At 37.0% G+C, this 12,186-nt stretch overlaps 1 protein-coding gene across 4 annotated transcripts in view; it reads left to right on the top strand.

Annotated features, from left to right (window-relative positions):
- The window catches only part of LAMA4 (laminin subunit alpha 4), a 200,191-nt gene that overhangs the window by 166,144 nt on the left and 21,861 nt on the right, over window positions 1-12,186 (top strand). For all 4 annotated transcript variants that reach the window (XM_072643068.1, XM_072643066.1, XM_072643067.1 and 1 more), the window contains 5 exons: window positions 787-929; window positions 3,726-3,864; window positions 6,399-6,536; window positions 9,033-9,166; window positions 11,068-11,232. In XM_072643068.1, the coding sequence (XP_072499169.1) occupies window positions 787-929; window positions 3,726-3,864; window positions 6,399-6,536; window positions 9,033-9,166; window positions 11,068-11,232 (719 nt within the window). The remainder of the gene's footprint in view (window positions 1-786; window positions 930-3,725; window positions 3,865-6,398; window positions 6,537-9,032; window positions 9,167-11,067; window positions 11,233-12,186) is intronic.

The raw sequence follows: 12,186 nt of genomic DNA, 5'->3' as shown, positions 1-12,186 counted from the left end.
CCGTTGCCACCCTGATACCCAGCATGCACACACACATACACATGCATGCACACACACATACATACACACATGTGCGCACACCCACACATACATACACACACACACACACACACACACACACACACCATAGTCTTCAAAATTGGTCCATGTCACACACATTGACAGTGACATGATGAATAGGCCTGACCATCACTGCCACATGGGTTACCCATCCACAGCTGACTAGATTCAGTCAGTTAAGAAGCATTTATTAAGTGCTTACAATGTTGTTGTCCAGTAGCATCTGACTTTGTGAATTGATTTGGGGTTTTCTTGTCAAAGATACTAGAGGGATTTGCCATTTCCTTTTCCAGCTCATTTTACAGAAGTGGAAACTGAGGCAAACAGGGTTAAGTGAGTCACTCAGGGTCACACAAGTAGCACCTGAGGCCAGATTTGAACGCAGAAAGATGAGCCTTCCCAACTCCAGTCCCATTACTCTATCCACTGTACCACCCAGGGCCAAGTACTATGCTAAGTGCTATGACTACAAAGAAAGGCAAAAGCAGATATCTACCTTCAAAGATCTTACATTCAAATGGAGGAGGTAACACGTGAACAACTAGGTTTATTCAAGATATCTACCTAGTAGATGGAAAGTAATCTGAAAGGAGAAGGTATTAGCAGTGGGGGGATGATAAAGATTTCCCTGCCTCTTGTACAGATGCTTACACAAACTACATCATTTTTGATCTACTGATTTCCTAAATTGGCTATGACTTGACCTTGTGTTGTTATTCCTTTCAGATTTCAATCATTTACCACAATGATAAAAAGATGATTTTGGTAGTTGACAGAAGGCATGTGAAAAGCATGGATAATGAAAAAATGAAAATACCTTTTACAGATATATACATTGGAGGAGCTCCTCCAGAAGTCTTACAATCCAGGTGAGTTATGTGGTTAAATCAGTGTCTGTTCACGTAGTGGCCAAAATACAAGATGATCCATATGCAATGTGGATCACCTATCACCTGGGCTATTGTTGTAGCCTCCTCATTGGTCTCCCAGCATTCTCAAGTCTCCTATAGGTACCAAGGTGATTTTCCTAAAGTTCAGATCTAACCATATCACTCTGCTACTCAGTAAAGTTCAGTGGCCCCTTGTTATCTGCAGGACCAAAGATAAACTCCTTTAACTTTAAAAGCCTTTCACAATGTGGCCCCAGTCTAGCTTTCTGATTTGCTGCTGTCCATCATTCTTGAAGAGGATCAAAAAGACACCAGTATGTTGGAGTCAAGGTACAGTGTGCTGTACTATGGCTGATCAGACCAACAAGAGCATAGCAGACTCAACCACCAGACAAGCACAAATAGTCCTTATGTATATTTGGGGTAGAGATGCCTCTAAATTAGTAAATCTCACGCTTCTTTTGAGCTATTGCGATTCTGCTTTGCTCACAGAGCACAGTGCCTTCTTTGACGTGGCCACTCCCATGCTGGGCAGTCCTGTGCCAGTGTCTTCCACATCATGCAATTGATTCCAAAGTTCTTCAGAGAGACATTAAGAGTGTCTTTGTATTATTTCTTCTGACCTCCATGTGATCACTTGCCTTATGTCTTTTCTCTGTAAAACTGTCTTTTAGACAAATATATTCCTAAATATTACTCCCCTTCCTTTGTTATAAAATCCAACTGGCCTTGTTACTGTTCCTTTCACTCAGTACTCCTCTCATCTCTGTGCCTTTACAGGAGTATCTTCCATGCCTAGACTGTACTCACTACGCACTTTTGACTTTCTTTAACACTCAGCTCAAGCACCACCTTCTATATGAACTCTTTCCTTCCCCCATCCCCAGCTTTCACTACCCTAACTCCCTAAGTTACCTTGTATACATTTATGTATGTGCATGTTGTCACTCCCAAAAGAATAGAAATTCTGTGAGAGTGGAGACTGTTTCATGTTTCTTTATATCATCTGCCTCACATGGTACCTCCTGATACACAAATGCTTAAATGTTTGCTGACATCGATCAATATGGCGCTGCAGTCTAGGACACCTGCTCTGCCATCATTTCAGACATACTGATGTTAAAAGAGCCACTGAAAGCAGCTTTCCATGTTTTCTAAGTAGTAAAAACCAGGGGAAGAAATAGGGTCACTTGTTATTTTCTAAAGTCTGGTACTAATGGACCTTCTTTAATTAGTGATCTCCAGGGTTCTTTAATAATGTCACTGCTTTAATAATGCCAACAAATACCCAAATCACAGGGTTGTAAGAGAAATTATTATTAAATAATAAATTATTGAGGAGATCCTTGACTTTTCCCAAAAACTCACCCCACCTAGACCATTTTATGTATGTGGAGTTGTTGCCCCACCCAACTAGAAAACCTTACAAAGAATTTAATCTAAGGTGAATTCTGATCCACTCTGGCAGGCTTACGGAAGTAGATCCTTTGTCTAGATTGCCTGCAGCTAGGGGTAGTCTGTGAGTGAGTGATCAGAGTCACTGTCCCCCAGCCACTCATTAGAATAGGTCCACCTCTCATTATAATATTCATTCTCATTAGTTGTTAACTAATCAGAGTTGATTGCCACCCTCAGGAACACCCATACTTCCAAGGCAATGTAAGTGTTGAGTGGGTTCCATGAGGGGTTTTGGCATCTGAGAGTGCCACTGATCCCTTTTATTAATTACCTGCTAGCATAATTAATAAAATGAAAGATTATCCAGGAACTATGTCTCTCAAACTTTTTATACATCACAGTTGGAAGAGACCCCAGGAATCATCTAGTCCAACCTACATTTAAGCAGGAATACTTTCTACAATATCCTGAACAAGTGGTCTCAAAGCTGCTATTTGAAACCTTCAGTCATGGAAAACCCACCACTTCCTGAGGTGCCCATTTTCGTGAGAGAACTCAAATTGTTAGAAAGTTTTTCCTTAAATGGAATTAAAAATTTCCTCTCTGTAATTGTCTCCTTTGCTCTGCCCCACAAGGCCCAAGCAAATTAAGTCTAATTCTGTCTTCCACCTCACAGTCTTTCCAATAAGTAATTTGCCAAGCTAAAACATGTTTCAACCAATCTTCATATAACATGGTCAATAGTCTTCACACTGTCTTAATGACCCTCCTTTGAAATATTTCAGGTCTGGTTTTATCAGGGAAAATTACAGTAAAGCTATCACTTATTTCATTCTTAACTTATCCCTCTTTCAAGACAGCCTAATATTGTTATTTTTAGCTGTCAGTTCACATGATTAATCTTTAGCAAAGCACTGGGAGATAAAACTGATAGGGTAGGTTGGGATGATTCCAAAATTTCAACTATGAGTGACTGGGAGAACAGTGATGCCACTGAGAGAAACAGAAAGTCAAGATGAAGAACTGGCCTATGGGAGAAAAGTGATGAGTTGAACATTGACTATCTTGAGTTTGTAAAGTAACAGTATTATGTAACTTCTGATTAATTTAAAATTCTAAATTGTATTTTAAGTTCTATATTTATAATTCTATTCAAGCCCAAGATGGGTGTACATGATCAAGTGCCACATAGTCTAAAGATTAAAGATACCTCAAAATCTTTCTATGGTTTTGAAACATTTACTTTACTGAGAGACAGATAAGAATTATGTTACTTAAGAAATAACTGTCTTTTTCAGTAGTATATCTATGTTCTGAATGTCTTCTGTGATGGTAAAATTAAAATAACTGAATTTAAACTGATTTTCTTTTTTGCAGTAACATAAAAGTACACCTTCCATTAGATGTCAACTTCAGGGGCTGCATGAAGGGTTTCCAGTTCCAAAAGAAGGATTTCAATTTATTGGAGCAGCCAGAAACTTTGGGAGTTGGTTATGGTTGCCCAGAAGACTCACTTGTAAGTATCAATCAATATGCCAGAAAGAAGCTAACATCACTGATTTCTAGGACAAGTGCAGTTGTCAGTCCTCAGTCTATGTCCTCTGAAACAGTACACAGACTGCGAGTTCCCTGCTACTAATAATAGTTGGTTTTCCTAGCTAGAAATAGAATCACAGAGCCAGAAAAAAATCATTGGAAATCATCTGTTTTGACTGCTTCCCCTTTCAAAAAAAGCAAACGAAAGTAGAAGAGGTTAACTCAAATATTTACTCTGAGGAATCTATTCTCCGTAAGTATACTTTTGGAAGCATAGCCTCTAATCCTACCCATTTGTAAGCCTTGTTCCATCCACTTACAAGATTAGAAGCAGCCTGCAGCAACTGAATTCTGTCTGTAGAATGAACTGCTAAGTAGAGCAGACGTATTGTGGCACAAACCTATAAACAAACTTATTCAATCAGACTAGCAAGTTTCTTAGGACAGTCACCCTCACAAAATCTATCATGCCTTGCACATAGCAGATATGCAACGTAAGTCGTTGAACGAATAGATTTATGATTTGACATGGCTTTTATTGTGAATATGACAAAATCCATTGGTGAATTGGTGAGATCTGCATAGCTGCATATGTTCCAGAAAATAACTGATAAAGCTTACAATCAGGTATATAGGATGTCTTACAGTGCATTATCATCAAAACCTGTCACATCTCTGGTTTAGAATGCTGCCAGGCAACAAGAAGAATTAGAAACAAACCAACGCTTCAAAATACTTTTAGTCCTTGAAATTATTATAAAGTTCTAGTTTAAAAATTCCCACAGGAAAAGTGTACCCTAGGAGTTCTTCTTTTCATATTCCAGTCATTTTTAGCATGCAATCTGACTATCCATATTTGTTATGAGGTTTTTGAATTGTTTGTTTTCCAATGGGAAAGAAAATAAATGCTTGTTAACTGGGGAAAAAAAGAAAAAATATGTAATCTCAATCGAAGTCACAGGATATACTAATGTTAAAAGAGTCCTTTTGTTTCCAAGAAAGAGAAAATCTCTGCCACATTAAGCTATCCAACTAGAGTGGGAAAGGTTACAGAGGCTTCTCCAAAGGGGTGGACTCACCTCCCAGACACAGTTCAGTCTTCCAACCAGATCAATAGGCCCATGCACTGGAAGACTTAAGAATTGAAACTTGACCATCAATCAATAATGTCAGTCCCATGCATTTCCTGGGTGATTACCTCAAACATAGCCTGAAATACAGTTATCCCCTCCATATCCCAACTTTCCCCATTGTGGTTTCAATGTATCATGGGTCAGTATAGGAAATTAAAGGGAAATTGGGGGGCAGCTTTGCAGAAGCCACAGATGACATATGAAACCCAATAGACAACACAGAAAAAGTTTAGAAACTCAGAAATGCATAAAATGTGTATAGTGTCATATAATATCAATATATTTTATCTTTTAATACTATAATAATTCAGACTTCTCTGATACGAGGAAAGTCCAAAAATTTTTACACAGATTTTCCAGATCACAAAGATACTATACCCCTAACCCCTCTGAGGTGGAAGAGAATAACTGTAATCTAGTTTGGAGTACAACCAAAGAAACAGGTACAATAGTTGTAGTCCTCCAGGATTTTCTTTGCATAACCCTTACTATCACAATCACTTGTTCCTTCCTTTCCTGTTTACTCAGGTCCTGCTCCTTCCCTTTTCTGTATCTTCCCTTTGGGTTATGTCTCTTTCAACATAATTAGGAAAAAAAAACAAACATCTGTAAAATCAGCAGAAAGTCTACTTCAATTTATCTGAATGTTTAAAATGTTCCTTGAGCATTTATATTCTATCTAACCCAAACGATATGTCCCTTTCTAGTGTCTCATGTTAAGACTAACTCTAAAAAAATGCCATCTCCCCCATTAGTCTATAAGCTTGACAGGAGAGATTGCTATATGTTTCCTTTGTATCCCTGGTGCTTATCACACTACCCAACACATGGTTAGTGATTAATAAATGCTTGTTGATTAAGTGATGATTGGTAACAGAGAATTAAGAAAATATGGGTTTAAAAAAGGGGTCAAAAAAAGTATAAGACAACATATTCATTTCTTAAGCAACTCAATGTTGCAAACTGGTCTTTTCAAGATGTTTTGACATGTTGTACACCAAATTCATATTTCTGGCAGACCCCTTTCCTTTCTATTTATTCCATTTACTATATAGTATATTTAATGAAAAAATAGATTCTATCCTTCTACAGCCTGGAATCTTTATTTAGCCAAACCTGTCTTCTCATCAAGGTCACATTTCTTCCAGGACCCAGAGAAGCATTTTAATTAAGCAGCTTACATAGCTATTTTTGCTCAAAGGCTTTTTTCACAGACTATGAATATGTCTAAATGTCATTGTAAACTGACTAGGGAAAATGGGAATTTTTTCACCTGAAAATTACAGTCTTTAAAAGCTAAAAAAGTGACATTGGTTTTAGCATTTCCTAATTGTTTTAAAACTATAGCATGTCCTATGTGTATTCTTTAATTGGCACGCAGATATCCCGCAGAGCATATTTCAATGGACAGGGTTTCATTGCTTCAAGTCAGAAAATATCTTTCTTCGATGCCTTTGAAGGAGGTTTTAATTTCCGGACACTGCAGCCCAATGGACTGCTCCTCTATTATGCTGCAGGGGTGAGTATTTGTTTTTACAGGACACTGGGGGAAACACCTCATCCTAATTGTCACATTAATTCCAAAACAAAAATAACAACTTCAAGTTAGTAGTAAATTCAGATTAAATTCAACTCTAAGGCACTCATGTTTAAACAAATGTATGTCCTGTCTAGACATTTCTAGTTTCAGAAAGTGTATGCAATACATAAGAAAGGTGAACTAAATACACCAATTTCACAATTCATATCAAGAGCAAGAGGATGTGTGCTGTAACTTATAAGAAACCCAAAGGAATGCATATATATTCCCTGGCCTGCTACAGAATACTGGAGATAAGCTTAAAGAGATATTTTATTTCTGCAAGAGAATAGTACAACAGCTGCAGGTGACTCAGGGCCCCTTGATCAGTGGAGTTTCTCCGCTGAGTGAAATGTTCCTTAATTGAGACTTCATTGTATACGTATACAATGCACAGTGAGGAGGCAGGACCGATTCATTTCTTGTATCCATTCCCTATACATGCAGTATCCCCAGTGAGTTCAATATAAATATATCGTATCTGTGGACAAGAACAATTTGACCAGAAGCGCTTAGTGTGAGTTCTGCTACTGAGATAAGGCCTTTTCATGTCATGATTGGTAGAATCTTCTTTGTTCCAGAAAGCAGCCTCCACTGAAAACTCAGCAGGCATTGAGATGACTAAGGAGTAAGGAGAGAACAAGCTGAGTCTTATCTTTTTGATTCACTGTTTCCTTTCTTCTGTTTTTTCATGGTGTTTCTAAAGGATAAACATTCCATGTTTCGAAAGCCAAGAAGAAAATATCTGTAAACAGCAGAAGTTCTTTATCCTGTTAATGTTAGAGGGCAGCACCCATGCTATAGACTAACCAAGCTGTATCAGGAGATTACTACTTGTATTTATTATAACTTAGGGGGCATGATTTGACCTGGAGCATATTCAAATCTATGTGACGACATATTGTTAGCATAGAACTACATTGCTTATAAATATCTCATGTGGGAATCCCAGAGGCATCATGGCCTATTGGATAAAGAAGCAAGCCACAGAGTCAGGAAGAACAGGAGTCCTCCCCTCCTAAGACATATTGTCTGTGTGATCCCAGAACAGCTCTCCAACCTGACAAGGAGCACCAGGCATAAAGTCAGGAAGACATGACTTCAGATACTTAGTTTTATAACCCTGGACACGTCATTTAACTTCTCAGAAAATTTCATTCCTTAATGTACATATCAACAAGAAAAATCCTAATTCACATGTATATGACTCTTTAAGTTTCACAAAGCACTTGACGACAGGGTAGATAAAGTGATTATTATCCCTATGTTTCAGATGAGAAAAGTGAAATGTAGAGTAGTTAACTGCCTTGCTCATGGTCACATGAGTGACCATGTACTGAAAGCAGTCAGTACTGAAAGCAGTCTCCCAACCCCAGTTCCAATGTTCTTTCCTCTGAACTACCCTGCTTCTCAAATCTTGTACGTAAAGAATTGGTGAAATATAGAAAAAAATTTCTGCATAACCAGAGCCCTCACAGCATTGGATTAATCTAGATGTTGTATAACAGTTCCTGATAATGAAATACAATATTTCATCCCAAGATTATTACTGTTGTAAGTACTACAAAAAACAAAAGAGGAGCAAAACTCTGAAAGGCATGATTGTTGAGAATGAGAGGACTTTTAAGACACAAGGAAAATTCTTATGTGTCAAGAGACATGACTCAGATCTCTGTGCCTGAGTTTGGGTCCAAGACCAAGAATACCCAAGCCAAACTGCTAAACAAAAGGTGAAATTAGCAGCTGAGGCTAGTCTTACTAAGCTGAAATGAAAGACCTAGAGATCATAGATCTGGAAGGAAGGTAACAATAACACAGGAATTCTGAATGAGATCAATAAAATGAAGTCATGAACACATCATCAGGAGGAACAGGGGATGTATTGCAGTACAAAATGGCAGAGTAGAACATGTTAAGACCAGATACAAAGATCAGCGACAAAGAGGAGAGCACCTAGAAGTCTTAAGCAACCAATTGTACCTGATAGTATTATCTGCAACATGTACTGACTCACAGGTTAATGTCTACTCAATTTCTCTCATGTGACTAAAGGGGCTTGAGGCTATGATCTCTGGGGAATTATGAATGAAGGATTGACAAGAGGGAGAGGACTCAGAGTTAGGCAAGTTTTGCAAAGAAAAAGAGAATTAATTGTTTAGTGATAACTACAATTTCCAATATGATATGGAGCTAGTCACCACCTCAATTCCTTCCTCACCAAAAATGTCCAATTGGAAGAACTGTTTTTCCCCCATGGAAATCTGACTCCAATTTTATCATGGAAGTCAGCAGAAATTTAAGACATCCTTTAACTTTGCATTCAGTTTTCTTGTGATCCATCTGTTCAAGTAAGTAACACTTTGAAAAAAATTACATAACTTATAAATCTTTTCCATAACTGGACTCCCTTCTTAGACTCCTCTGCTTGCTTTTCAGTCGGATATATTCTCCATTTCCATGGATAAAGGAACAGTGATATTGAATGTAAAAGGGATCAAAGTTCAATCAACAGATAAACAGTATGATGATGGTCAGTCTCATTTCATCATTGCTTCTATATCACCCACAAGGTATAATATTTTAGTGTTTTTTTTAAAAATTACTCTGCCATATTTCTTTTTGCCCTTGAAATATTCACTACAAGCTACAAGCAAATCTATTGTACGCAGATAGTTTATTGTCCTACTATCTAATGTAAAGAGTATACCTCTGATCTTCATATGTTCAGAGAAATAAAAGTCAACTTGATTTCTTTTTAAAGGTATGACTTAATTTTGGGGCTCTGTTTATTTATATTTAAATTAAATTACTAACATTCAAAAAATCAGAATATAAAATCTTTGGTGGAACCATGAAAGGTATAGATAAGTTCCTCCTGACTTTCTAAGATCCTAGAGGACAGCCAGCATTATTTGCCTTTTAACCCTGAGCACCTTTAAACATGGAAAGTAGTCATCCCATGAATATATATACCAGGTGAATAAACAGAACATTTAGAATCTATATTTAATTATCAAGTGACCCATAACTGTGGTTAATCATAAAATCTTTAATAACTGGTCTTCAAGCTAAGAAAGTCTGAATTTGTTATTTGAAAGAATAAAGAAAATCTCTAGATGGAAAAATGGAAACCATCATGACTAGAAACCAGTTATGAAAATAACTGCATTTCTCCTGGGTCTGCTCCAACATTCATTTGAAAGAGACATCTTCCCGTACTCTCATAATCAAAATCCACCTAAAAGATTTTATTTACATGAGCAGTTGAATGGTCTCCCAGCCAATATTACTCAGAAGATGGCCAAAAAGTGATGAGTGGGTTCTGCTTGTCTCACAAATCCCAAAGGAGTATAGCAGACATCATTGGATTACCTAAAATTTTGATCTTTATTGACTTATTTTACATTTCAGCCTTTGCTTGGAGCAAGAAGAAGAAGGGAGTGATTCTTTGAATAATATAGAGCAAATAATTGATGATCTAACTCAAAAGGATAACTAATCTAGATATAAAAACCAAGAGATGATAATGCACATCAGATTTTGCACTCTAACCCCCCCAAGTGATTCTTCTTCTCGTTACCTGTAGCCATAGTTAATATTGTATTACAGTGTTCTGAATCGCTGACATTTCTTCTTAATATTAAATATAATTAGAGGCAGAATGACATAGTGGATTGAAGGTTACTGATAGAGTCAGGAAGAAAGGTTCAAATCGTCGTTTCAAGACATATGCTACTGGGTAAACCTGGGCAAATCGGGGATAGCTAAGTGATGCAGTAGAACACTGGACCTGAATTTGGAAAGACCTGAGTTCAAATCCTTTCTAAAACATTTACTAACTCTGTCTCCTCTGTCTCCTGTCTGTCCACCTCAGTCTCCTCATCTATAAAATGGAGATAATAGTACCTACCTCCCATTGTTGATGTGAGGAGAAAATGAGATGATATTTGTAAATTGTTTTGCCAAACATACAGCACTATATAAATGCTAGTTGCTATTATTGTTATAACCTTTTAGTGCCTCTAGGCACCTCTCTAAGACTATAACTTATAAAAGAGTTGCAGATTCACATTGATAGAGAGAACCTCCTCTCTGGAAGTTCCCTACAGCAGTGAGATCACAGATCAGATCCAAAAGATAAGTAACAATTCCTCACGTTGACTTGTGCTTACACATAACTATATGGTTATATATACTATGGTTATATAAGTCATAGTTTATAGTTACAAAGTAGATCATTTGATCCTCACAGCAATACCAGTTGAAATATTATAGCTCCCACCTTATTTACGATGAAACTTGGACTCAGAGGAGTAAAATGACTTTGACTTGTCCAGGTCCACCCAAATAGCAAATGACAGATTCAAAATGCCCAGACTTAGGTCTACCTCCAAATTCAATGACTATCCATCCCACCATTCATTCCAAATGATCCACTGGACAGTTGACGAGGAAACTTTTTTCTTTGCAGATATGAACTCATAGTGGATAAAGACAAACTGATTAAAAATAACCCAAGCAAAGGCAAAACTGAGCAGTCTCCGGCCACAGAGAGCAAGTTCTACTTTGGTGGCTCACCGATCAGTCCCCAGTTTGTTAATTTCACTGGATGCATAAGCAATGCCTATTTCACCAGGTGAGTTTTATTTCTATTACAAGTTACCTAATATATCTGAGAAAGAAGGTACTATCGTTGCTGATTTTTTTTTTCAGTACCAGATCCAATACTAACATTGCAGAGCAGATTTTTCACTTGGGTAGGGTTTGCAAAGCATGATGCCTAAGATTCCTTCTAATCCTAAAATTATATGATTGATCTTCTCAAAGAGGAGGCAAAAACAGAAAACTTTTAAAACTGCAATACAATGAAGCAGCGGTATAATACAAAGGGAAATGCCCTGAATGATGACTTTCTTTTAAAAATTTGAAATTAAATTCCAAAGTATTAAATAAAGCTGTTCAAAAGAAGAGATAGGAGATGGCACTCTTACTCCTACACCTTTGCATAGGTTGGGGTGGGGGCCCACAGGGGTGAAACACTATATGCATTTTCCTACCTTTTTTTGACATATTAATAGATCTTGCTGATTTTTTTTTCCTTTTCATCCTCTCTTTTTTTTCTTCAAAAATATTATTTGTTATATAGAATGGCTCTTTGGGAAGAGGCTATTAGAAAAAAATTTTGTACATACAAAAAGATATCAGTAAAGTTTTATTTGTTAAAAATTTTGAAGTAATAAAAAAAAATAAAGCCATTCAGCTAGTTCTTTAAAGCAATGTTAAGGAATTCAGGAATTGAGAAGAGTTGAATATAGTTTGAGTTACACATAAGAAGTTCTACTAACATAAAAGAAATATTGAAGGAGAAAGCAGCTGTCACTTCTTAGAAGTTCTAAGCACATAGCCAACACAGCTTGTTGACTAACTCATGGTTTAAAGTGTCTTGATTAAGATTATAATGAAGCCATCAAAAAGCATGTATTAAGAACTTAGTATGTGCCAAGCACTGAGATAATATGAAGAATAAAAAACTAAATGTAAGTCATGTTTTACCAATAAATTTTATGTGCTAGTGATTTAATTTCCCAGT

Source organism: Notamacropus eugenii, chromosome 2 (assembly GCF_028372415.1).
Source record: "Notamacropus eugenii isolate mMacEug1 chromosome 2, mMacEug1.pri_v2, whole genome shotgun sequence".
Classification (NCBI taxonomy): Eukaryota; Metazoa; Chordata; class Mammalia; order Diprotodontia; family Macropodidae; genus Notamacropus; species Notamacropus eugenii.
This window is presented reverse-complemented; position numbering and strand designations above follow the sequence as displayed.